A 24,968-nucleotide genomic window follows, 5' to 3' on the forward strand; every position below is an offset into this window, starting at 1 on the left:
ATCTACCTTCACAAGTGACAGATATCTTAAAGTGACTGTAAGTGCTTGCTAAATAAAAATAACATTTTAAACTTACTTAAAAAAGGAGAAAAGGTGTATCCTGTTTGTGTATGAGGCAAGTTATCCTTTTAAAAACTCTTTTACTAACATAAGATTTAACTTCAATGCACACCTCATTTAAAACTCAAAACATGCAGGTGTGGAACTGCTGCCTACAGGCTGGGCCCATTCTCAGGTTGGGGTCCTTACCTCTAACCTACACTCACAGCAAAACCTGCAAAGGGAGGACCTGGACCTCAGGCCAGGGCACCTCGTTTGAACAGGCTCTGATGAAAGCCGGTTTTATCACAATTCAGTGGAGACATCTGACAGAACCTATGAAGGTGAAAGGATTCAAGCAGAAGGCTTGCAAACAGATGTGCGTTGCTAGAATTTCAAACTACACAAACAAACAGCACTTCTGCCTCTTCACTCCCTGAAGAGCTACAGAGCCATTCCTGTAAAAAAAAAAAAAAAAAACCCACCACGCATAGGAGTGCCAAGAAAGCGCCATCTCAGAAGGGAATGGGAGTGCCCTGGAATGGCCAACAAATCAGTTAAGGATTTCAATTTTTTTCCCCCACCTTGATCTCTACAGCAAATATGCAGTTTATTAGAATTAAAGAATTCTAAGTGTGGAGGGCAGTTCTTTTTAAGTATCTAATACCTGCAATTTAGGCCAGAGTTTCCATAAACAGAAGTGAAGAAACCAATTTTCCCCTTGGAAAAAAAACAAGAGCCATGTTTTCCTAAAAGCTCGATAAACAGATAGCTCTCCCTATGCTCCTTCAGGCCAGACCTCCCATTGAGCTCAGCACCCAATACGCTTGGCTCCTCTGAATGCAACTGTTTACTGGGTGCCCAAAATAAGAAAAACGTTCTTTGAAAAATTCTAGTCCTCAGTTACACATATTTTGATACCACTATCAAAAGGAATCAAAAGAAAGAATCAAAAACAGGGAAAATGGACAGTGCTCCGGCTATAGAACTCAAACTATAAACCCAGACAGCAGAAGAGAAAGAGATAAATATATAATCTCACTGTAGTTTGACAGTCCTATAAATGTATTAACCTTGTAAGAAGATATGGTTCAGATTTTGTCCACTTTTTTCTTTTTATCCTTAGTGTGTATTCTCCATATGAAACATTTCATGCAAAAAGCTGATAAACGGCTGGCACGGGCATGGGAAGTATAATGATTATGAGGCAAAAGCAAATAAGACACAGATAATACAAGTTCTGAGGAAAAGTGCTCTAACAGCCTTATTTATATTTGTCCTTTTTCTTAAAAGGAACAGAAGTATTGTCATTTCTTTTAATTACTTTTTTTCCACATTTCATACAATATATATTACTGAACTAGACTGGCAGTCAGCTTCACTTCCTATTTTTCTTTTAACAAAAAGCTCCAATAATTAAGTTACAAATTGAGAAAAACTAAAAGTATCTTAAATTCAAGTTTTTTAAAGTGTAAAACTTTAAAAATGTAGGTAGACAATAACTTTCATTGAATTCTAATTTTAGGAATTAAATTCTTAGATATATTTTTAAGACTGTTAACAGCACTTTCATTAAAACGTGTATAAACACAGAAGTAATTTTTAATATTTAGATTAAAACTGCTGTTATTTTGCAGCTATAAATATAGGGGGGGCCAGTCAAGCTAATCTAAAGGTTTATTTCTGGAAAGCAAACAAATACCTAAATTTTTGCCTTGAAAAAAATATACCAGTGGTTTTAGTATCATTCAGTAACAGACAAGTATAAACTGAATTTCAAAAAATATTAAAGGACTGTTGATTTTAATCCAATGCAACATCAAAAGATTTCTTAGAAGATATTTGGGGTTCTATAGTGCTATCACGCAAGCCCAGTACTTGAAAAATACCTCTCTGGTATTAAGTTGATAAAGAAAAGACCCTACTGCCAGGAAACCCTGGCATGGACTCACCGGTCTCTAACTTGAAAGCAGTTGTGCTGATACCCAAACAGCCTCATTTACAGCCATTTCCTGCCATTTTTGCTCACATTGAACTGCACTTTACTCCAGTGCAACCTATTTAAGAATGCTACTCAGTGACAAAAGATGGACCTTAAAAGCAGAAGTGGAGTCTCTCTGCTCCTCTGTTTTAGCACAAGTATATTTTGTTATTTTCAATAATACTATCTAACATGACATGAATGAGTCATACAGCTTTCTTGAAAACAAACTAATTTATAGAATTAGACATAAATAAATATAAAATCATTTTCTTTACTTATTTTCCCAGTTGAGCAGCATTTTCAGAATTAAAATTGCAAAAAGTCTTTATGTAAGAGGTATGTACTCCTCACCTCAATGCAATAAGTGGTAGAGCATATTAGACAAGAGATATCAATACTGTAACATTTCTGGACAGTCATCTCTTATGGGGAAAATGCTAAAACAGCAGAGGCAAGGCAAAAAAATAAAGTAGTACTGCGTATTGTAGTAACAATGTAATATTGACACTCCTTTCTTGAAATCCTAGCAAAACACATTTGAGTTCCTGAATTCAGGATTTCACCCACTATCTCTTTGCAATGCATGTAATTGTACATCTTCTAATTTCACCTGTTTATATTAAAGAGTAGGTTTTAGCATTCAGGAGCTTTTGTTCTGCATGCAGTACAACTGTTATTGCAATGTACTGCTTGAAAGCATTTATACAGTAATTATTCACAGAACTTTTACTGTAGAATACAAACATTAAGATTTAATTGCTGAAAAAATGTTGTGCTGGTTTTTTTGTTGATTTTTAAAAACAGCAGACTTTTGAGTAGTTAAATTTGCCACAACCAGAGATGTAAATTACCACAACGGTAAATGAATACACGCTGCGTGACAAAATTAACACTTTACTCCAGCAGAAAAACATGGTGAAAGCTTAAATTTTTTCAAGCACCTCCATTAAAGCTAAAACAATAACAACTTGTTTGCTTTAAAGATTTCTACTGAATCCACACTAGTGGTCTGAAATGACTGGCATTTTAAGAAAGTATCTGGAGTACTGCAAATCCTAAAAAAGGCTGAAGTTACAATCCAGCCAACAAAAAGCTTTGAAAGTCATTATTAAAAATGTCATTGGTAATACAAGCACTTCCATTTACTGATTATCAGGCTTTGATAATTTGATGTAACTCTGCAAATACCACTACATCAGAAAAATTTCTCCAGTAAGTTATGCTTCTGACTCCTTATTTTAATGACAAAGTAAAATTTAAAAAGGGGCATAATTACGTTGTTTAGTTAGGTACTCGCTGAATAGCATAACTGTCAAAAGAAATGTTATATTTTTGTTTAAAAGTGCCATGTCATCTAGTTCTATTATATACCAAAGAACATTTTAAAAAATGATTAAGATTATACAGATTTCCCATTAATTCTAGTGGAAAGGCTCAATAGCACAACTGCAGAGAAAGACTGCACTGGGTCGTCAGGTGATACAAACATATTTCATATATATAAATTTAAATAAAAAGTTTAAATAAATATAAATAACTTGAAGGTTATTTAGCCTCTGTGAGAATTCTGGAGGGCATGTTAGCAGATTACTGATTCATGGACTATCAGTAAACAAAATCTACTCCTATGGCTATAACCCAGTGCCAGAGAAGGTACAAGGCATAAATCATTTTTACACTTGTACAGATGGGTCTTAGGGCAACAATCCACATGAAAGCTAGACCATTTTTTTCTGATCCGTTTGCAAGCAGCTAAGGTTTGGAGCAGACAATTCCTGAATGTAGAGAAAGAGAGAAACCCTGAGGCTAGGAAAGATCAGGGTAGTTAAGATTCACAGGCTAGGTCTTCATAGTACAGTACACTGTAGAAACCACCAGATTACCTCCGAAGACGGGTCCTGTACAGATACCTTTACACAGCACAATGTAAGCTGCGAAAGCCTGAACAGAACAGAGGGAGCATACTTTAGTGGCAGCAAAAAGAAAATCTGTTAGCAACAGAAATAGAAAAGACAGAAGGAGGAAAAACGATTGGAAGGAAAGCGAGATAAGTAGATACTTCAAGATCTGCAGATAAAGAAACCTGTATATCTCAGGGAATTTCCCTTTGAGAGAGATTACTATTTTCTCCAAGGTTTGTGTATAATTAGAGAGTACTTTTTTGTAAGCTTATGTAAAGTTGATTTGAGTTCATTAAAGTACATGTGAATGTAATGCTGCAGAGTTAAACTGTGACAGCAACCATGTGATCCGAGTACTACAAAAATCGGAGGTATCCATTCCCGAAACTCTAAATTTAGATTGCAGGGTTCCAGCTCTAACAAAGGGTTTCAAGACAAAGGTCAGTTTTCAAGATGCACTCTGAAGGATCAGGCTAGCTCTGTCTAACCTCAACTAATTTTGAAGCTAGCCCAGCTCAGAGTCAGGATGTTGGATTAGATGACTTTCAGAGGTCCCTTTCAACCTGAATTATTATTACCTAGGACAATATCCAACTTGTTGGGTACATAAAAGCTAAAGGCTTGTATAGAATCAGTGGTTTGTGTCCCAACAACAACCTACCAAGTGTCTACAGGAGGGCTGTACCAGAAACTGCTAGTGCTCTATAATATTCCTTTCATTTCCCTTTTTGATTTTTAAATGATGACAAGTGGACAGTAGTTGTTTTACATGAAATTTTTACATTTCTTCATTAGTGTCATCTTCTGAAGTAACTATTACTAGGAATATATATACTGTGTTCTACCTGGGCCAGTAGTATAAACTTTATGAGAGGAGCACTTGTATTTGCAAGCAGTAACCCAGCTCTTGAGAATAATGTAAAAGTACAGTTTCATATTATGGCCAAATGTACACCTTTCCCACTGCCAAAAGTATGTATTTTCAACCTCTCTCCATTGCTCCTTTTCCTTCCTCTCCACACATGTTCCTCCCTGCTCCTACCCCCAGCCCTCACCATACAATTCTCCCTCCTCCTTTGTCCTGGCTCTGGTCTAATTTCACAGTAACCCAATTTGAATTGTTGGCCTGCCAAAAACAAAACCAAAAAGGTATTCATTTTTTTGCCAGGCCATTTTCATGCCATTAAGCAGTTACACTCACTAATCATGTAATTGGACATGCGCAGAGGCCAATAGAAGAGATGCACAGAAAGAATAAGGAGTGGAAAAGAAGGAAATATTGAGGACCTCCACTTCTGGGGGAAAGAAAACTGTCAACTGCTTAAACCATAATTTGAAGTTACACCCCAATATTTCAGAAATAGCAGTAAGATAGCTTCAAGCTAAGTGAGTACCAACACACATTTTCTTCTATATTGATATTTCAATAGCCAAAATGCTTTTTCCAAGTAGATAAATTTTCATCTTGACTTTCCTCTGCTGGCTGTGTATCTAAATACAGAACATTTTGTAATAAAGGAAAGAGAACTACTCATTTCCAGAGTAAATATTGGGTGTATAAACTCTCTGAATTGAACATGTACCTGTTTCCAAAGAGCTATTTTTATAGCTGGATCACACCGAGAATAACACAGAAACCTTTAATGAGCTAGAAACAAAAGTGTGGCTGAAATACCAGCTTCTATCCAACAGCATAAAATAACCATCTCTTTCAGCTAAAAAAATTAGAGGTTTAAACCAGAGTACAAATATAGCATCAGTGTTTCAAAAACAGAATTTTTTAATAACTACAGTGCCAACTGATGTAAAAGATACATGACCACCTTTTGGTTTTGCTATAAAATCAATCAGTTGCGGAACTCATCTTCAGAGGGTAGAAGTATCCCTCATTTTAATTTCCATTGATTTATATTGTATACAAATGGCTGAAATGGAGAAAAAAAGGTTTCTGAATGGAACATGTGTCTGTTACATAAACCAAAATTCATTAACATCTCTTTTAATAATAAAGTATTGCAAAAGTTTTTCATAAACACTGGTTTGGTTTTAATCTAAGGAAATCAATGTTTTTTCTTATCCTCCTGCAATACAGGCTTTCCAGTGTTCTGCCAACTTTCAGCCTACAAAAAAACCCACCATTATTTAGAAAGGGGAAGTGCGTAGCAGAGATTTTCCAGAATCACAGTGTACAGGAAACAATGCAGCAATATTGTACTCTCAACAATGCGTTCTTGTCTGCAACTCAGAATATACCCGTATCTTTTCAAGTATCAGTGATCTGGGGAATGAAATCGCTAACAACTGAACAACTTTACAGTCTCATTAAACATGAAATAACTAAGCAACAATTGCTTTAACAGTATATTCCAATTCGTCACATCAGATGGAGCTCATTCCTCTGCAATCACATTAAAAAAAGAAGATGAATTTAACCTCTAAAGAAAAAAATAAATATTAGAACAGTCCTAGGTATTTAATCTATTTCACTACCACCAAATTTGGAGGAAAAGAAAACTTAATGACTCAAACATTTGTTTCATCTTGGCTTTACCCACACCTTGATGAATGCCTTGGTCCTTCATACTGTTACATTAATTCAGTTCTTCTCCACTGAGCAATGACTCCTTCACAGGTACAGGAAAACAGTGCTCTGTGTACACAAACTAAAGCACTTATTTAAATAGTCCCAGTTATATTTTATTCTATTACCTCTCTGAATAGTAAGCATATTAGCCTAAACTGTTCAGATTTTTTTTTCAAAATTCCCACTTGTTATTATCTAACCTTTTAATATAGTTTTTACCCTGCCTTTTTTGTACTATATATATCTATATATACATATGTTTTCTTAACACATAGTTGTACATATAACAGTACATAAGTTCTTTGCTTCAAACACGCAAGACATCTGTCAAACAACTGAGAGCAAATCTTGGCCCATAAAATCTTATGCTTGTATTTAAAATAAATACAGAAAACCAAAAACATTTGAGTCTCATCTTCATATTCTTTCAGTTGTACAACATTAAATATTTCTTCTTATTTGTTTTTTCAGTAAGTCAAATGAAAAATTAGAGAAATTTTTGAAATAGCATTGTGTACTAAACTATGACTAGAGAATTCCTTCAGGAAAGCTGCAGACTTTTGCCTATATTCTTCATCATTGTAGTTAAACAAATGACTCAAATTACAGTCACCATCTAATACAGTTGCCCTTTCCTAAAAAAACAAACACCCCCCCCCCCCAAAAACCACACACCCTTATGGTGATATTAACTTTGTATTTGTAATCTTCTAATTCTTTTCACTTCATATCTTCCAGTGAATATCTCCCAGTAAAATGTATACATGTTTCTTTTAAAGGATGACATATGTTGGGAGTGACACAGTCGCAGCTTAAATGAAAGACTCCCTAACATTCCCCCCTTTCCCATCTACATGTACACATTTTTAAAGGAAAAGTCATCCACCATGCTACCTGTGATTTCCAAAAGGCTCATATAATAAATATTACACATCAATTACTATTTTTGTTTGTACTGCGCTATCTTCTTATTGTAGTGTCCATATCACAAGCTAACATTTCAGTGGTAGCGTATATGCAGTTATGATTTAGTTCTAACAATTACAAAAATAAAATTAATACAACTGAGTGGAATTAAAAATTAACTCAACATTCATTTCCAGCTATTCATTTAGTTGTCCACAAAGAATTTCAGGAAAAGAAGTCAGCATAAGACACTTTGATCAAGAGATTTCTTTAAAGGAAAACATACTTTCCGTATCTTCTGTAATCACTTAAATGCCAAATCCTCTAACATAGAATTTTTTCATATACACCAGATGCCTTAAATTGAGTCAGTCACAGGTCATGTCTCCCATCTTAATCTCTTCACAATAAGCAGATAATTAAAAAAAAAATCTATAAATCAAACTAAAATGACAGAACATTTGTTTAGAAGTTTACCAAATGGAATGACCCTGTTGGAATTCTTTCATGTAGCCTGTGAAAATGTCAGAATATATTCCATTTAAGAGGTCACAGTCCCCAGAGAGCTCTGAGTTTTGGCCTGTATGTCTTTTCACATGCTTTAATATTTGAAAATTGTTCCTTGTAGACACTGACTGATGCCCTGGGAATGCTAGGATTGTGGGAACTGGCAGTACCAATGACAAAGACAGACTTACTGGGAAACGAGTACCTACTCAATTTGCTCTCTCCTCTTGTAACAGATAAGACAACATTCAAATATTTACAGGGGAGCCAAAAGAATATACGCATTAGAAGACAATTGTTTTTTCTGACATCATTTCTTAAAAAAAAAAATCAAAAATAAATACAGAGAAAAATACGTATATTAATTACAACATGCTATCTGCTTTTACAAAGGATTATTTAATAGAATACATGTATTGGATGTTCCAGGGACCATTAAAAATTTAAATAAAAAACTGAGATGAAAAACATTTTCCATTTATAAATTGTACTTCTAGATCTAAGTAGGATTTGGGTTTTTGTTGTTGTTAGTCAGAATACAGCCCATCTGTGTGCTGTTTTCTGGATCTCATTGCTTTCAGGTTAGTGACTGTGAAACTGCTGAATTTAAATTGATGTTTCCAATAATTTTCTGTGTCAATCTATTACTTAAACCAGAATAAATTTTTTCATTCTCTAGCCTTCCCACTATCCATCTTCTCTCCATTTTATCTCTCCAAACTCTCCCAAGAAAGTAACATCTAAGCACTGTAACCTAACATGTACCATGAGGAGAGGAAAAATACCTAAACAGAGATCTAGGGGGGAGGGGGAAGGAAAAAAAGAAAGAAAAAAAAGAGAGAGAGCAAGAGAGAGAGAGCACGTGAACAAACGAACTGTGGGATACAGGACCATACCAAATTTCACCTGATGCCCCAGTATCAGAATTGCAGCTTCAAATCTATTAACTGCACATGGGGTTGAAAATTTGTTCAGAAGCCATAAAGCTATGCCAAGAATGCATGTGTTACCAGTGCTACACTATGAGGGAGCTAAAGATAGGAGATAACAGATAAACTAATATACCCACAACTCTTCCAGATGCCAGAAAAATACCCCTGGTGCATCAAGCTTATCTTAGTACAACCATTAGGTTAAGTGTGGTACGGATTTCATTCAGTTATTTTGAGAACTGGCTGGCTGGCAGCTGTCTTGACTGGTCCTTTAGAGGAACTCAACAGACACAATCTGGAAAATTTTTTTCTGTCTTCACCATAATTCACTTAGTACCCCCAGAAGCCCCAGTGACCCCCTAGGAATCTGTCATATTCATCTGACCTTGAATGCTTCAAGGTCCTGGTTCCTGAATATCACTGCTCTTAAGCAGCCCAAGACACTGACTCTGTTCTCTTGAGTGGGTTGCTGGAATAGACTGGGGACTTACTACCTTTGGGAAAACTTCTTCTAACAGGGATCCTACCAGTCTTGCCTTTTACTTCAAGATGTTCACTGTCCCAAGGCTTTTTTTTGACAAAACATCCAGGACTCCTAGCTCTTTTCTCAATTAGCTCAACTCTGTTGTAGAATATTGGCTATTAGCCATCAAAGCACAAGATCTAGCAGACACCACTATCTTTTGCCCTCCTCCAGCACAAAACATACAACCCCAAACAGAACAGGGATGCAGTCCCCAATCTTCTCAGATTCTGAGATACAGAAGACGACACTCATTACCACATGGAGCAATACTGTTTCTTCTTACAATGCCAAGGATACAGCATGGACACGCTCAGGATCTAAAGAGATTTACAACCAAGACAAAGAGCTGAAGCAGGCCTACAGCGGGGTAAAGGACAGTTAAGAGCCTCTACAGGATCCAACAAATCATGCACCCATTTTATAAGAACATAACCATCTGCAGATGACTGCACAGCAGTAACTTGGGAAGAACTTGCACATTTATTTATTCAGAAACTAGTAGCCACTGTCACAAGAAAGGGATTCTGGCACAGTGGGATAGGCAAGGAAGCCACTGGAAAGCCAAGAGAGGTTGCTATAAAACCTAGAAGGCAGGACCTTTTCACTTCACAGGTACCTCTATGATTACATGGATCATGACAGCAAGGCTTTCACTCCCATCTCTCCCAGCCAAGGCAGCTTGCTCATCAATGCTGGGAAAGCTCTAATTCAGCATGCAAGCTTGGCTCATGCAGTGCTTCCTTTTTTAATGGCAACTGCATGTGCAAACCCTCCCCACCCATTGGCTCTGAAACAACAGGCTGGACGGCTGCAAGCAGGATCATTCCCATCCACCCTCCTGCAGTCAGCACCAGACAGCCTCTACCCTTCCCTTCCCTTCTGCCTCTCAGACAGACGCTCGTGGAGCTGGTACAGTGTGTGGGCAGCAGATTGTCCCGACTAGAACCTCAGCTGTGCCATGCTGTCTGCTACTTCTGTCATTCTTCCTCCACCACAGTCCAGGTAAACAATACCTAGTCACCAGTTTCTCCCTCCTGCCCCCAAAGAAGAGCCTCATTGTGCCACTTTTCTCCTCCAGCAACCACCCACCACCCTTCCTAAGGATACAGCAGTTTGACTAAGAAAGCAAGTACAAATGAAGCAGCTCTGATTCAGAGAGCACAATCAAGCATCCTTCAGGCAGAGATGCAAACCAAGAGCCTCTGCAGGCTACGGGGCTCTACTCCCCAGCCTCTGTTTATGTGATCAGACCAACTGCTCGCATGACGGAGGTGGAATACACACTGTACTAGCATTGCTGTAAGACCATCCAGAATCAGAGGCTTGTCTTTGCTATTATCCACTTTCTAGTACCTTAGTAGGTCATGAGCAGAGAACAGAAGTATCTAGAGCTCCCCTTGAAGCCATGAAAAGGTGGCTTTTGCTGCTCTCTGGCAAGTTGAACAAGAGCTGGCCTCCACAGAACACACAAGACATTATGCTTTGGTAAGCCAGGTTGACAAAATGTCTCACATGTAATTGCCTAATTACCCAGAAACAGACAGCTGGTTAATGTGTCATTCAAATTAATTTCCTTAGCAATTCAGTATTGCCCACAGCTGCTAACTTCAACACAGCTGTCAAAAGAAAAAGGGAAGCCTTAAAATTCTGACAGTCCAGAAGACCAACACACAACACCTTGGAAACAGGATTCTTTGTTATTACACACAAATACACACACTGAAGTTACCTCCTGTAAAACATTTTTCATTTTAATCTCAAATAATTAAAAACGATTGTTTGCTTTAGAGATGATTTAGTTAAAGTATTTCAGCCCTGTGATATAACCTTCATCTAGAAAATTCAACTTGAAAACTCCCATTACTTGGCCCATAATTAAAATATGAAATATGAACTGGTTAAAATTTATATTTCACAGACTCTTTATGATGGGAGACATCTGTCTGAAAAATGACAGTTGAGAGGTGGGAATATTTTGCTGCCCTTCTCTCTCCCACTCCTGAAAGAAATTATCCTTTTGTCTTTATTCAAGGAGTAGGCACCTGCATTCAGTAAATAGCTGGAGAGGCTTAAGATGCTATTGTCCTCCAGCTGTTTGTTATTAATTCCCTACTGGAAGTTACCACCCCTTCAAAAGAGTTGGCAGAGCACTTCAGTGTTCCTTTGTCCATTCAAGGGACAACGGTTCCAGCAGAGTTTAATCTAAACCATGAGATTTTGCACCAACAGACATTGAGATATGCTCACGTGAACTGTTTTGCTGGTTCTGCGCTATGACTGTGATCTCTGGGGGCAGACTGGGCAGGGGAAGAGAAGTAAACTGCAAAAGAAAGGATGAAGTAGTAACATCTCAAACTACTGTTGGCTCATCTGGCATGTGCCTGCAATTTCACTGTATGTTTCCATTGCTCTGCTGTGGTTACCTCCATGTAAAACCAAACCAAACCAAACCATAAGCCTCCCACACTTCCAGTGTGATTGAAAAAAAAGCAGGAAATGCAGTTTCTACACTAACTTGTAGAAGCCAGCTTAACAACACTATGCAGAACAACGCTAGAATAATTCAGCCACCTACTGGACTACTGCCACAAGAGATCATTCAAGTAAATAAAAGGATCACCGTTGAAGTTCACAGTAAGCATAATGCTTCCTGCATAAAAAGCTTCAACAAAAAAATCCTTAAACACCTCATAATTTTTTGTACTGATTGCCATTGCATTTTTGTGTCCTGAAGTATTTATACTTACAGGTTTTATAAAATATTGACACTTTAAAATACTATTAATGAACTCCAATTTTGGTAAAAAGTCAAAATAATGACTAAGTATTTAAACTATTTTTAATACAAATACATCAAATCCAAATTTTACTTTTACAAATCTCCTTTGATACTCATCATTTCCAAAAAAATTACTGTGAATTCTCCCATTAACCAAAATAACTAACTACAGAAATATAGGTGAGCAATATAGTTTGGGTGCTCTGGATGATCACAGTGCCCAAACATCTTTTTGTTGTACTAAGAAAGTGATTTGAACACAAATGTTCATTTTTTTTTTCCAAGAAACAAAAACAGATAGTCAGCATAAAGTCAGTTTATGAAGTCAGATATAGTCAGCTATTTCACATAAAGGCAGGAAAAGAACTAGGTTGCTTCCCTGAACACATTTAGAAGTTATTTAAATACTACTAAAATGGCATTTGCAACAAAGCCTAAAATAAAAAAGCAGGCAAGATCTCAATGAACTGCCTATTTCTATCATGAAATAAAACATACACTTAGACCAGTTAACTTCTGGGCAGGTTTTATACCTGGAAACTGCAACAATTAAGCCACTAGCTGGGTAGAACAAATCTAGAATTGTTCAGTCTAACATTCTCTCAGTGGCAAGATGCTTAAGCAACATTAGAAAGATCTATAAAACTGAAAAAAAATTTCTTTAGCATGTCCAGACTGTACTTGTCCACATAAAAAAAAAAAGATATGATTTCTTAATCTGCTTTATAGTTCTCTTTCTTGAGAATTTTCCTTTTTCTACTGATATCAATAGGGTTGAACTAATAATTGCCCTGAAAACAACGCCCAAACATTGCTCAGCCTTTTGGCCAAGCCCAGCCAGATGACTTAGCCTTTTAAACAGACACAGATGAAATGCAGCCATAGCCCTATCATGTGAACTTCATACAATTAAACCTCTTGGGACAGGGCATTTAAATCTTTGTGGAAGGCCTGTTCCTTTGTACAAATGCTCAGAAGGACCCTAAGTCACAGAAGGAATTATATAAATAATAAAGAGAAGAGTAACAGAGTAACAGATCTTAAGTCACCTGGCACAGAGGGCAGAAAGGCAGTTTCTCAACTTACTCATTTTTCCTTCCTCCCCTCCCCTTTATTTATAAAAATCTCCTGTGTTCTTTCAATAAGCCCAAGGCTGTAAGCATCACAGTGTCTTTTGCAGCTGCTATGTCTTTGGAATAAACAAGTAACTGCTTATATTTGAAGCCAATTTAAAACCTGCCTATAAATTACTTTACTAATTCATGAAAGTAAACAGTACTTTCAAGTTACAGGAAGAACGCCCATGAAGAGGAAAAACTGCCTGATACAGAAGAACTAGAAGTGAAAGACTAAACAACAAACTTGGATAAGAAGCTTGGCATCTGAGCTGCATACCTAGACCTAGTGTTACTGCTTGTTTGACAATTTACCTGTCTTACTAAAAGCAGAAAAACCACAACAATGAAATTAAGTGAGCAGGATAAATGTATAGGTGCTGAAGTCATAGCAAGGTTGGTCAGGCGAGAAATTTACAAGCGTACAATCTTGGAAGGGATTTTTGCTGTTTAATTTAGTGAGTTCTTATGTCAGAAATGAAAACCTGACATACTTAGATGTAACACACACACCTGAGTCATCCATTTCAGTTCTTACAAGCAACGGGGAAAAAAAAAAATTCTAGAGGTACAATTACACACAGGAGGCAAAAAGCCCACTACATTCTCTTTTTGATGAGGTTTGTGGGTAAAGTGTTAGCATTTTTTGCCTCTTTAAGGACAAGAGTGCTAAGAAAAAAATGTTTTAAAAACTTTTCTTTAAATACATATTTCTGTTGCTTCCTTGATAAAAGGTAAAAGGCTGTGAGTTAATCTTAAAATAGATTCTGGTATAGATGTACCTGTTATCAATTTGACATCAGATAGCCAACCATGAAAACTAACACCTCTCAAGTTACAGATTTTTTTTTTCTGCTTCATAGAAAATCATTCTTAAGGATATAGAGTCAAATGTTAAGAAATTATACGCAGGTCCCCCCCCCCCATTTTTTTAAAAACAAATTATGTCAGTTACCACAGCATCCAAAATCTTCACACATGGAAAAAAATAAGAAAGCAACTGTAAAACACAAGCTAACATATTCAAAGTGGTAGTCATTTCAGGTTTATATAAGCTAAACTTAAGTCTCTCTGTTGTCCTATTTTCCCTTTATTACTTTTTTAAAATCTTTCTTCTACTACTATATAATACTGAAGGCAGGCATGCAAAGCACCATACAATTAGTTCCTCACTGTGTAAACAGAAGCATTTTGATTACCATTAACATTCCATGTCTTTCTGAAATAGCACAACTCAGATCTGTCTCCAGGTGTTTTATACACATACAGCCTACTTATATACCCCACCTTGTCCTGCTTTAAAACATATATTCGGATAACTTTTGTCTTTTTTAATAATGCTTATACCATTACAAGCAAATTCATTAATAGCTAACTGCAGCCAAACTGATGTAAAAAAGGGGTTGGGGGGGGAGGAAGGGCAAAAAGAAGAAAAAGGCTTAAATTACTAACTTCTTCCCAATAAAAACAAGTCTACATTTATTCAGACCTAATTCTTCCTGATGCTTACTGTAGCAGTGGAAACACTTTTTTCCTAAGTTGCCACGCCAACATCAACAATGAGGAAAGACATTGGAAAGATTCCCTAAACGTAAATCTCATTTTTCTTTCATTGCTCATCCTTAAACTATGTGGTGAAATAAACTGTCTAGGATGCAGTATGAAACTTCAATTTGATATTATTTTTTCAAAAAAAAAAAACAACCCAAAACAAAAAAACTGATCTTGATAATTATCCCTTTTTGTCTGACAACACTGTAACTCCTTTCAAAAATATTTGATTAATACTTCTATTAACCACTGGCTGTAGTTTAAAAACTATTTTAAAACATAAATATCTCCATTCTATATGCTTCAACAAAACGTTCCGGTTGGGGTTTTAACGTCAGGCTTACAACCTGCCATGAAAGGTGAAGCTGATCAAGACAGATTTCATAACACAGTAGCACTTTAACTCTACTTTATTAACATAGGGGAAGAACACATGAAGAGAGTCAGTTATGTTATTTGAATAAAGCTAACAAACATCATTATTCCCACAGAAAACATTTAAGCAATGTAGAGAAATGGAGTACAATCACTTTTGCACTCACCATTCTTCCGTTCATTGAGGGGAGGTAAATACTGACTGGGCTGCAAGGAGAGTTCCTGAAACTCATGTGCAACTGCTTCGCTGTGAGGACTAGGAGCGAGACGTGTTAGCGATCCAGAATCGTCCTCAGCATCTGTTGTCCCCAAGTGATCCATTGCGTCAAGTTGTCTGGAGACGGGGAGAGCAAGCCGTCTCTTAATCACACTACAGTTGATAAAACTAATAAAGAAAGAAAAAATAATGTAAACACATTACTGCTGTTTTTTTGTTTAACTCCCTCACCCATAAAATTCAACTTTGAAATGACATATACACTATCTACTAATTTTCCACAAATAGTACAGGTTTACAAAACTACAGCTAAGCAATGTTGTTACAAGTAATTTAAATGGTCACCTGGTTCTGAGAAGCAGGACTGTTTCTCTGCTTGTTTTGACAGAAAAATTACACAGCATGAACTGCCAGTATGGATGTCCAGAAGTTTGTGTCCTACCTTCTAGCAAAGTACACAGTTTATCAGTGAAACTAATTCTTTTTCAGCAACTTATGTTAGAGAATGTTGAAATAATTAATTTATATATCATAATATAGAGACTGCTTTTAATTTTTTGAAGCACTGCAAAACTTTCCTTAGGATCAAAAATCAACTGGGTATTAATACAGGAGTTCATACCCCCAAAGTACTATGTGAGAATTAGGTAATCTTTAATCTCTCTAATAAGGAAAGTTTGTTATCATAAAAATTTACCAATTCATTTTATTGCATACTAGCCACTAATAGTACAATACTCTACAGATTAGTGTTAAAGTCCTAATTCATTATTAATTTCCTTTCTATCATTAATGTGGTACTAAATTTCCAGTGGGGAGAGAGAAAAGTATGAGTTACTGAGTCAGGCTTTTTATAGCTACAAAGAACTATCACATCACTGAAATTTCAGTAAAGTTTAATGGTCCATGCCTAGACTCTTGGAAATACTTTGGCCGCTGTCACAAGGATGTGTATTTTATACAGCTACCCAATACAATAATTCACATTATTTGTAATATATTTGCATTTCATCATAAAATGAGGCTTTGATATTTAAGCCAATAAACTAATGATTTTAATATGAAGCCTTAGTGAATGAATCCCACTTACCACAGAACAAACTCTCACGCTCACTTTTTATAAATCTAATATCAATCTGAAAGGAGAGTGGGCATCAAGGAGAGTATGTTTTCCTTATAGAGCAACTTACTGACCATGCCCCATACAATCCTTGGCCTGTCTGGTCTTCAATCGTGGCAGTGAACTGACAAGAACAAGGACTCATGCCGAACCTATGAATTCCCTGTGGTAAAATACAGGCATGGAGAGAGATGGTCATGACTCTGTTCTGATTAGGTAACCTGCTTTCCAGCAGGCAAATTCTGTTCCTGTCCTCAGTCTGTCACCTCTGTTAAGCTTTGCTATCCGTAGAACTCCTGGATATGCTGTTAGACCGTCCCATCATAATTTCACTACCACTATAGATAAAACCACACTGCCACCTGAGGAAGACCACCTCTCCAACCACTTGTTCTTATCACTGGAGTACCTCTCACATAGCCTGACTCTCTATGGCCATGTTAAACACAATCAGAGGCCTGATCTGGACTAAAACTATCCTTGCCTTTTGCCAAATTGTTCTTAACTCAGTGTAGCCCCCTAATCTGATTCAGCATGTGGCCTCACAAGCACTTTTTTAGATATGAGGGAGAGGATGGTACAAAGGATAGGACAGGACAGTCACAACTGACTTCTTTTATCAGCAACACTCGCTTGAAGTGACTATAAACCTAGAGCCTTAGTTCCCTACTTGCCCCTTTCAGCTTTTCTGTCATACTGGCTTTCAGTTACTGTGGTATCTTCGTAATCTCCTGTCATCAGCTAATGGGAAGTATGGGGTGTTTTATGTCCTCCCCATTTTCACATACCAGGTCCAAAAGAGTTTCTTGTAGTACTACAAAACAGCGATTTTAACAGCTTTACAGTTCTAGCAGGAATTGGCAAGAATGCAACTACTCCTCATTAAGACTATTGGAAGTCTTCAGTTTTTTGAAATGCAATTCCTTTGGGACCTCAAAGTAGCAAAAAAGCAACAAAAAAAGAGGTATGCTATTAAAGATTTTGACCAACTTCACTGAATTAATTACTCAGTGAGGTCCAAAGGTAGTATTCCATTTTGAAACTTCATGGTGCTAGGTCCACAACAATGGTTTAAAAATGATAAGGATTTTACATAATCAAGACCAACAAAAACAATCTTTCCTCTCTCCCCCCCCCCAACTGAACATGCCCTTGGAAGTACTAGTTAGCATGGTACTGTGAAACATGAAAAACATCAAGAAAATAAGACGCAGATGGAAAATAAGAACCAATACACCAATACAAGAGTAGGCTTGCAAGAAAAAACAAAGTTCATAGATGAAGTGAAACAAGAAAGATTAACAATTTTCAACTGTATCTTAACACAAGATGCTAGGTGATCAAGAAGTTTTAGATAATCTACATCCTCCAACTCTTTCCAGTTTCTGAAAGTGTTCAAAAATCCCTGTTACTGAAAGGTACCTCAATAGACTACTCTTAGTTATTTCAAATCCCTTATCAACTAACAAAGAAAGGCCTTAAGAGAAACACTTATACACTACTGCTTAAAACCATGATCATTCTTCTAGCGCAGTGTTCAGCAGGAAAAATGCAGTCACGACTAGAGCAAAACATGTCTACTAGAACTATTTAGCAATTCCTTTTCAAATAACTCGATCTTTTCACATCAAATTAGCAGCATATTTCCCGAATAAATTAAAAGGTTTCACACTTGCTAAATAACTGAATCAGTATCTGGAGGAGGATAACAACAAAACAATTATTAGATTCTGTCAATACATCATTTGCAAAACTTTCTACTACCAGCGTCTCTGAAGCTGAATCTGTTAGTCACCTTCTCTGTACGTGTATGTGCAACGCTGGCTAAATTCATCCATGACTACCATGATTCATCCTTCAACAACAAAGAATACCCCCTCCCAGAGGTGAGGCAAAAAAGCATCTTTTTTCAAAGAGAAATAAATAGCAAGTTCAATAGAATAGGTTTTCCAATGGATGATTCCAACTTACCACACCAGAAATAGGTGACAAAAACCTAAGCTTCATAAGAAAACATGGCTGGAGTGTATAGTAAAATGAAAATCTTGTCAAAAACACCAAAATTCTAATTTTACCTTTAAAATATTTAAAGGTTTTTTTTTTTTTTTTTTAAACATTACCTGGTATAAGCCTGGAGTCCCAATCAAAACAATTCTAATTTTTAAAACTCTGGAATACAGCTAATATTTTTTAATATTTTAAAATTTTTAAAAATATTTTTAATCCTTCTCCCAAAACCCTAAGTGACTTACACTTAATAAGGTTAAAAAACAAGAGCACAACAGGATATGTAAACACTTACCCCCTCCCCCAAAACCTAGCAGATGTCATTTTAGAATATCAATTTTATACAAGTCAAACATTCTCAGAAACAAGAATTCCCTTGCCTATTTTTGGCATTCTAAGTTAACACATTGAAATGTTTACTTTTTTTCCTGAAAAAATGTAGTGCTTCAAGTGAAAAAACAGGCACTACTGAAACACTGAATGCACATACTTAAAATCTTCCAAGATACTATGTGGATCAATACTTGATATTAGTACTCTGATGCTGGCACACATTTCTTATAATTTATGTTCGAACACTCTTCAAAGAGGTATCGCTGGCAACAAATTAAAATGGTTATAATTAGACATTTTAGCTCTAACAAGAAAACTCAAGACATACTGATTTGTAAAATAACTTACTCTCCACTGGTAAAAGTAACTATTTTTCAGCTGAAATCTAAAAGTAATACTGATTATTCGGAATCCTGCCCTACTACAGAAAATGAAAGATTACAAAACACAAAACAAAAACAACAATAAAACCCCAAATCCTGCTTTAATCTTTTTTAAAGAACTGCTTGTTCTATCAGTCTTTCCAGGCTGTATTAATAAGATTTCTATTAGAGAAGAGTATTATATCTACTTTCACCATTTTTTTTTGTATATACTCTTTAGCCTTATAACTGCAAATATGTGTTAATATAACAAATGCATAGTGAACAACTATAACATTTAAGCCTAAGTAATGCCTGTTAAGTAATAACTTCAGTAGAACAGTTATGATGGTAAGGGCATACTTTTCATTATTTTCCATAGTTACCAACTGGTACTTTCACATTAAATGAAGAAACATTAACTTAGTGTTATGCAAGAATTTTTTCTTTGTTCTTAGCTTTTAGAAGCATAATTTACTCAGCTCTCATACGATTTCCTGACATTACACTCTCCTCCAACTCCCACACACTCATACAAATTAAGTACATTATTAACCAAGCAAGTCTCTTCAGAGCAGAATTCAAGTGAAAATTTTGCTGCTTATGCGCTCACTTTCACAGCATTTTATCCACAATTTATCGGCTATGAGTTATGCCTTGAAGTCACTTTTCAAATAAAATAAACCACATTAGCTGTATTTATGCAATTAAATCCGTAAGAGATTAATAGAAACACCTTCTAATATGAAAGGTTTAACATCTATTATGCTGCATGTTAGCATTTGACTCTTTTCCTCATGATGAATAACTAGAGTATTTTTAATTAAGCCAATTTCTTATCACTTCTAAAATACACCACTAAATCAGTCTGCATATCCATTTGTTAACTGTAGTTTCAAGAGCGTGAGTAAATGTGGCTTAAGTATCTAGATTCAACTGACAATACAAGCAAAAATTATATATGGATGCAGCACTGCAATGCAACTTAAATTATGTTTAACTTTCCAAGACTTCTCACACAAAAAGCAGCTTAATCTGTTGCTTCAGTCTTATTATCATAGAATAATTCAGGTTAGAAGGGACTTCTGGAGGTCATCTAGCCCAATGCCCAACTTGGAGTCAGGCTGCTGGTGGCTCAGGACCTTGTCTTGCCGAGTTCTGAAAACCTCCGGAGACAGATTCCAGCACCTCCAGGCAACCCCCTTGGGAATCCCTTCTCTTTAAACGGAATTTCTCTTACTGCAAACTGCAGCTATTGTCTCTTTGTTTTGCTGTAACACAAGATATTGGTGACTGAAGATCTCAAATCCTAGTAATTACTGTGGTTTCATACAAAATGCAAACTTGGTTACTAAGAAAACTGCAAAAGGCCACGTTCTCCAATGAAGAGCTCTAACCCGAATTTGAAAGTTCCCAGTTCATATTGAAGTGCCTTAAATTGCAAAGTCCTTCTCTTAAAAATTTTGGATAAACCTTAGTAAAAACTGTACAACATTTTAACAACCGAAAATAAAATTGCCCATGAAAAAAACAGGCCACAGTTTACCATCTTTTACCATCCATTACATCCATTACAGAATTTCACAGGAATAGGGCTCTATAGAGCAAGAAACAAGAACAGGTTGTACTATTCAATGGTAAACATATTGAAATACCACAGCTGATGCCAGGGAGTTATTCCTCAAGTTGTCTATACTGATCCTAGTCTTGTGACTAAAAAAAACCAATTATCTTTATAACTGCAAGTATTCAAGTGCCCCCTCAAAGAAGACAAACACCTCCACCCAACATTTCTGAGAGGTTTTTTTTTTTAATTCAAATCATCTCAGTAATTCAGTGACAAATGGGCCCCACAAATAGGTATAACAGTCTACCTGAGGAAGAGCTGAAGATCTGCAGTATGGAGTTGGAAAGAGCAACTATAAACTTATGACAGATTTAGCACCAAAATTAGGGACCTGAGAAACTAAGTTTTTGTTATGTGATTTCAGGCTTTCTTCAGAATTCACAGAAGCTTGAGAAAGAAAGGATGAAAATGTCAATACAGAACTCAAGAAAATAACTCTGGCTAAGAGTTTTGGTTTGTGCCTAAGAGTGATCCTATTACTATGAAGAACTTTAACCTCTTGCACTGGAATAGTCCACTGTTGGGACTACAATCTCCTTTACCTTTCCAGCTTATATAATGGCTAGAAAGACAACCTTCATTTTAATTTGTATATGAAATAAAAGATTAAAATCTCCAAAACTACTATCAGGTACATGTCAATATAGCAAAAGTTTGAGGGGCTCGGGTTTCTTTAGCTAATAAGCAAAATACTATACAGAGTTATGCAGTAGACATTGAACATACATGTCTAACTTGAGTCTAGAGTTGTTTCATCAGAAGAAAGAGCATGGTTCCTCTAGAGGTTCAGTGTATCAAAGTTCAGAATCAGAACCTACCTCTCTCTATTATATACTGAGCACAAAGCTAATTGGTAAAAGCTTTAGGGAGTATTCACAGTAATTGCAGTAACTTGTTGAATCAGTTGCAGTGAAACTAACAGACATTATAAGGATTTCATCTTGTTGCCACTGGTGGTAAATAACTCAGATTATTTGGAATGGAGAGAGCATTGGGCAGGGAAAGGTCTAAGATCTGGCCCTAACAGACAGTGCACGTCAGAAGCAGAACGTGTGTAGACAATCATTCTCGAAAAGTCTATACTGCAGTCAAAAGATGTCAAGTGTAATTAACTGAATACTTCAAGTTCTGATATCACTGTAGGCATAGCAATACAGCACTCAGTGGGGACCAGCCACAGTTATTTTATTAAGGCCATGTGGGAGTTTTGCAGCCTATGCTAAAAACTTCAATACTATCATCACACTATTATCAGTACTAGAGAGCTCTCTAGCTTAAAAGTAATTTTGATGCATGTATAGAAAAAGCAACTGCAAATTCTTACCACAGAATAGATTTTTTTTTTTTCAACACTGTTGTAGCTTCTGATGGATATCCTTACATATATAACAATGTCCCCTGAAGAAGGGAAAGTCAAACATTTACCCCCTCCTTGTATCTTACCCTCAGCAGTTGGCAGAAGCTGATCCCTAATCTCATATTTAATTGAGAAGGTGAGATTTTTAGTCTTACTAGAATGATGTAGAAGGATGTGGTGGGTGCTTAAAAAAGCCACACACAAAACAAATCACAAGAAGAGGCAACACTGAAGAGCGCTTTGTCCATTCCTTATCCCCTTACTTAGGCAGCAAAAGAAACTCTATAGGTTTTCTGCATTTCTGCCATCTTACTAGTGCAAGAATTCTACTAGATGTCAAGTGAAAGACATTTGTACATTCACCAGAAAGGTTTCAAATATGATCTTCCATTGCACAATCATCTCACAAGTCTAACCTACCTTTGGATTCTTTGTAAAATATGGGTTACTGAGTCTTTTTTACACAAAGATGTAAGGGAAAAAAAGTCTGTGACCCACTTGATCAAGATTTGGCTCAGATAAACCGATTAATGCCTGCTCATTATTGAATCAATGAACAGAACATCCAGTCTATAGCATAAAGATGACTGAAGATTGCAATAATAAGCAATTCATTTGACTATTTGTTCTTTTCTATTAGAATCTAAAGAACGCAGCTGTTCAACTTTCTAAAAAGACCAATTTCTAAACTTAGCATACATGAAATTATTAGTTTGTCTTAAGCAGAAGGTTTTCCATATTGATTGGCAAAGTAAACCCAAAAGTTAAATAAAACTCATTTTGACACATAGCTTTCCAAAAGAAAAAAAGAAATAGATATCTCTATTGTAACCAACTTCTTACGTACATCGTTGTATGTGTAAGATGATAAACTACTACAATTTTTCACGCATACTCATTTTAACTGCCAGAGAAGATGCATACAATTGTTTTATCATCACTTAAAGGTTACAACAAAAGCAGTTACTTCACTATGAGACCAGAGTTAAGATAGGCAGGACATCTTCCATCTATCTTCAGCTTTCTTAAGCTGTATTTTATTCTGATACTTCTGGTATATCTGATTGTTTGGACATGATCAATTCAATCACAAAAAAAAAGTAGGAGAAAATGTTAGTTTACCATGATTAAAATCAATCCTTCTAGAAGGAACACATTATCCAGTCAGCATATGCAAAAGTCAGAAATTCTGACCTGATTTAGAATTGAATGTACCATGGTACTATATTTTATATTAAGGATAGCACATTTGCCTCCCCTTTTTGCTTTATTTGAAGTCTCCTCAATCCTGAAGAGTAACTTCACATTTGCCATTTGTATTTACAGATAGTAACCATTATCTATGTAACCGCTGACTTTAAGCACTTAGACACAAAAGTATATTAATAACTCTCATGCTTAATAGTAAATATATATATATATGTATGAGAAAAAATAATTAAATCTCTATACTATTAAATGAAAGGCTCAAAATTTGTCTCTGCATAACCCAAACAAGGCATGGGTTCATACAAAGTTAATCTGACAGACAGTAGTCAGTTGTCATCCTTCCTCCGCCTTCCCTCAAATTAAGACATCTGAAAATTTAATAAGTTGTATGAAACATCACTGTACTTGGTATGAAAAACATTTCTACTTATAAAGTGTTGAAAAAATATAAAACCACCATATTTGTAGCAACTAAAATAATAAACTAGTCAACTTTTCCAATAGTCTTGTAAGGATTTCAGGTTTGGGGATTCTTACACAGAAAGAGGCAAAATAGACAACAGCAGTAAAGTGAAAACTAAGAATGAAATTGCTTCCCTAGTTAACCTTCAGAATAGATTATCCAAATAGAATATACACCAATACCACAAGCAAGGGTTCCGTTCAAATTTATCTGAAAACTACACAGAAATAGTGTTCTGGTATCAGCAAAGGAGAACTACTGTACAGTGTATCAGCCTTATGTAAGTGTTCTCACAGATTGTAGGTGGTTGCTATCTTTCTTAGCTGCTGAAGACAAATGCTTCTTTTATTTTTAAAGATTTTATCTTCAAAAGTATATTTCCTTAGAAACACTGCAGAATGGAGAAAAATATATACTACCCTGCCACTTTAGACACTAGAACTGAAATTTTTTTCAGCACAGACTGTGAAATCTGAATGATACTTAGGTAATAAGATGACTTTTATTTTAGAAAATCTACTGAAAAAGCCAGTTCAAGAAAAATCACCATGCATTCAAACTTTGGCCAATTCAAATGGCTGTTTTAACATGATTTCACTCATTTACAACTGCAAGGAACCTAGGTCACTATACATAGTGCAGTATAAAATTATTAATAGAGGTACTAGATTAGATGTTAAGACTTTGAGGCTCCAGCACAGAATTTATTACAGAATCATGGTAAGATCACCAGCAGCCAAATCACCTATATTTCAGTTTCACCATTTATAAAACTCAGTGACATTTTAAATGATATAGCTAGCAGTTTCTAAAACACCAAAGATCTTTAATGGGAAGAATACTAGAACTGCAAAAAGGTATTTTTTTTGCAATGCATCAGGAAACACTAAAAGAGACACTCTGTATGTGCTCGAGCAGCACACAAATTGCTAAGGAAGGGCATTTGAATTAAGCTCTTGGAATTTCTTGCCAATGCCTAGGAAGGCTCCAAAATCTATACAGAGGGGACGGTGACATCTAACAGCAGAGTGGTAATAAGCATTTAGGAGACAAGTTATAGTTTCAAATATCACT

At 36.0% G+C, this 24,968-nt stretch overlaps 1 protein-coding gene across 7 annotated transcripts in view; it reads right to left on the reverse strand.

Moving 5' to 3' along the window:
* Window positions 1-24,968, reverse strand: part of MRTFB (myocardin related transcription factor B) — a 109,502-nt gene that overhangs the window by 65,028 nt on the left and 19,506 nt on the right. For 6 of the 7 annotated variants that reach the window (XM_067306505.1, XM_067306502.1, XM_067306506.1 and 3 more), the window contains one exon: window positions 15,367-15,584. In XM_067306505.1, coding sequence (XP_067162606.1) covers window positions 15,367-15,520 — 154 coding nt within the window. In that variant the 5' untranslated portion in view covers window positions 15,521-15,584. Of the gene's footprint in view, window positions 1-15,366; window positions 15,585-16,610; window positions 16,700-24,968 lie in introns of all 7 variants that reach the window. The other variant, XM_067306510.1, reaches the window with a different exon arrangement.

Source organism: Apteryx mantelli, chromosome 16, assembly GCF_036417845.1.
Source record: "Apteryx mantelli isolate bAptMan1 chromosome 16, bAptMan1.hap1, whole genome shotgun sequence".
Taxonomy (NCBI): domain Eukaryota; kingdom Metazoa; phylum Chordata; class Aves; order Apterygiformes; family Apterygidae; genus Apteryx; species Apteryx mantelli.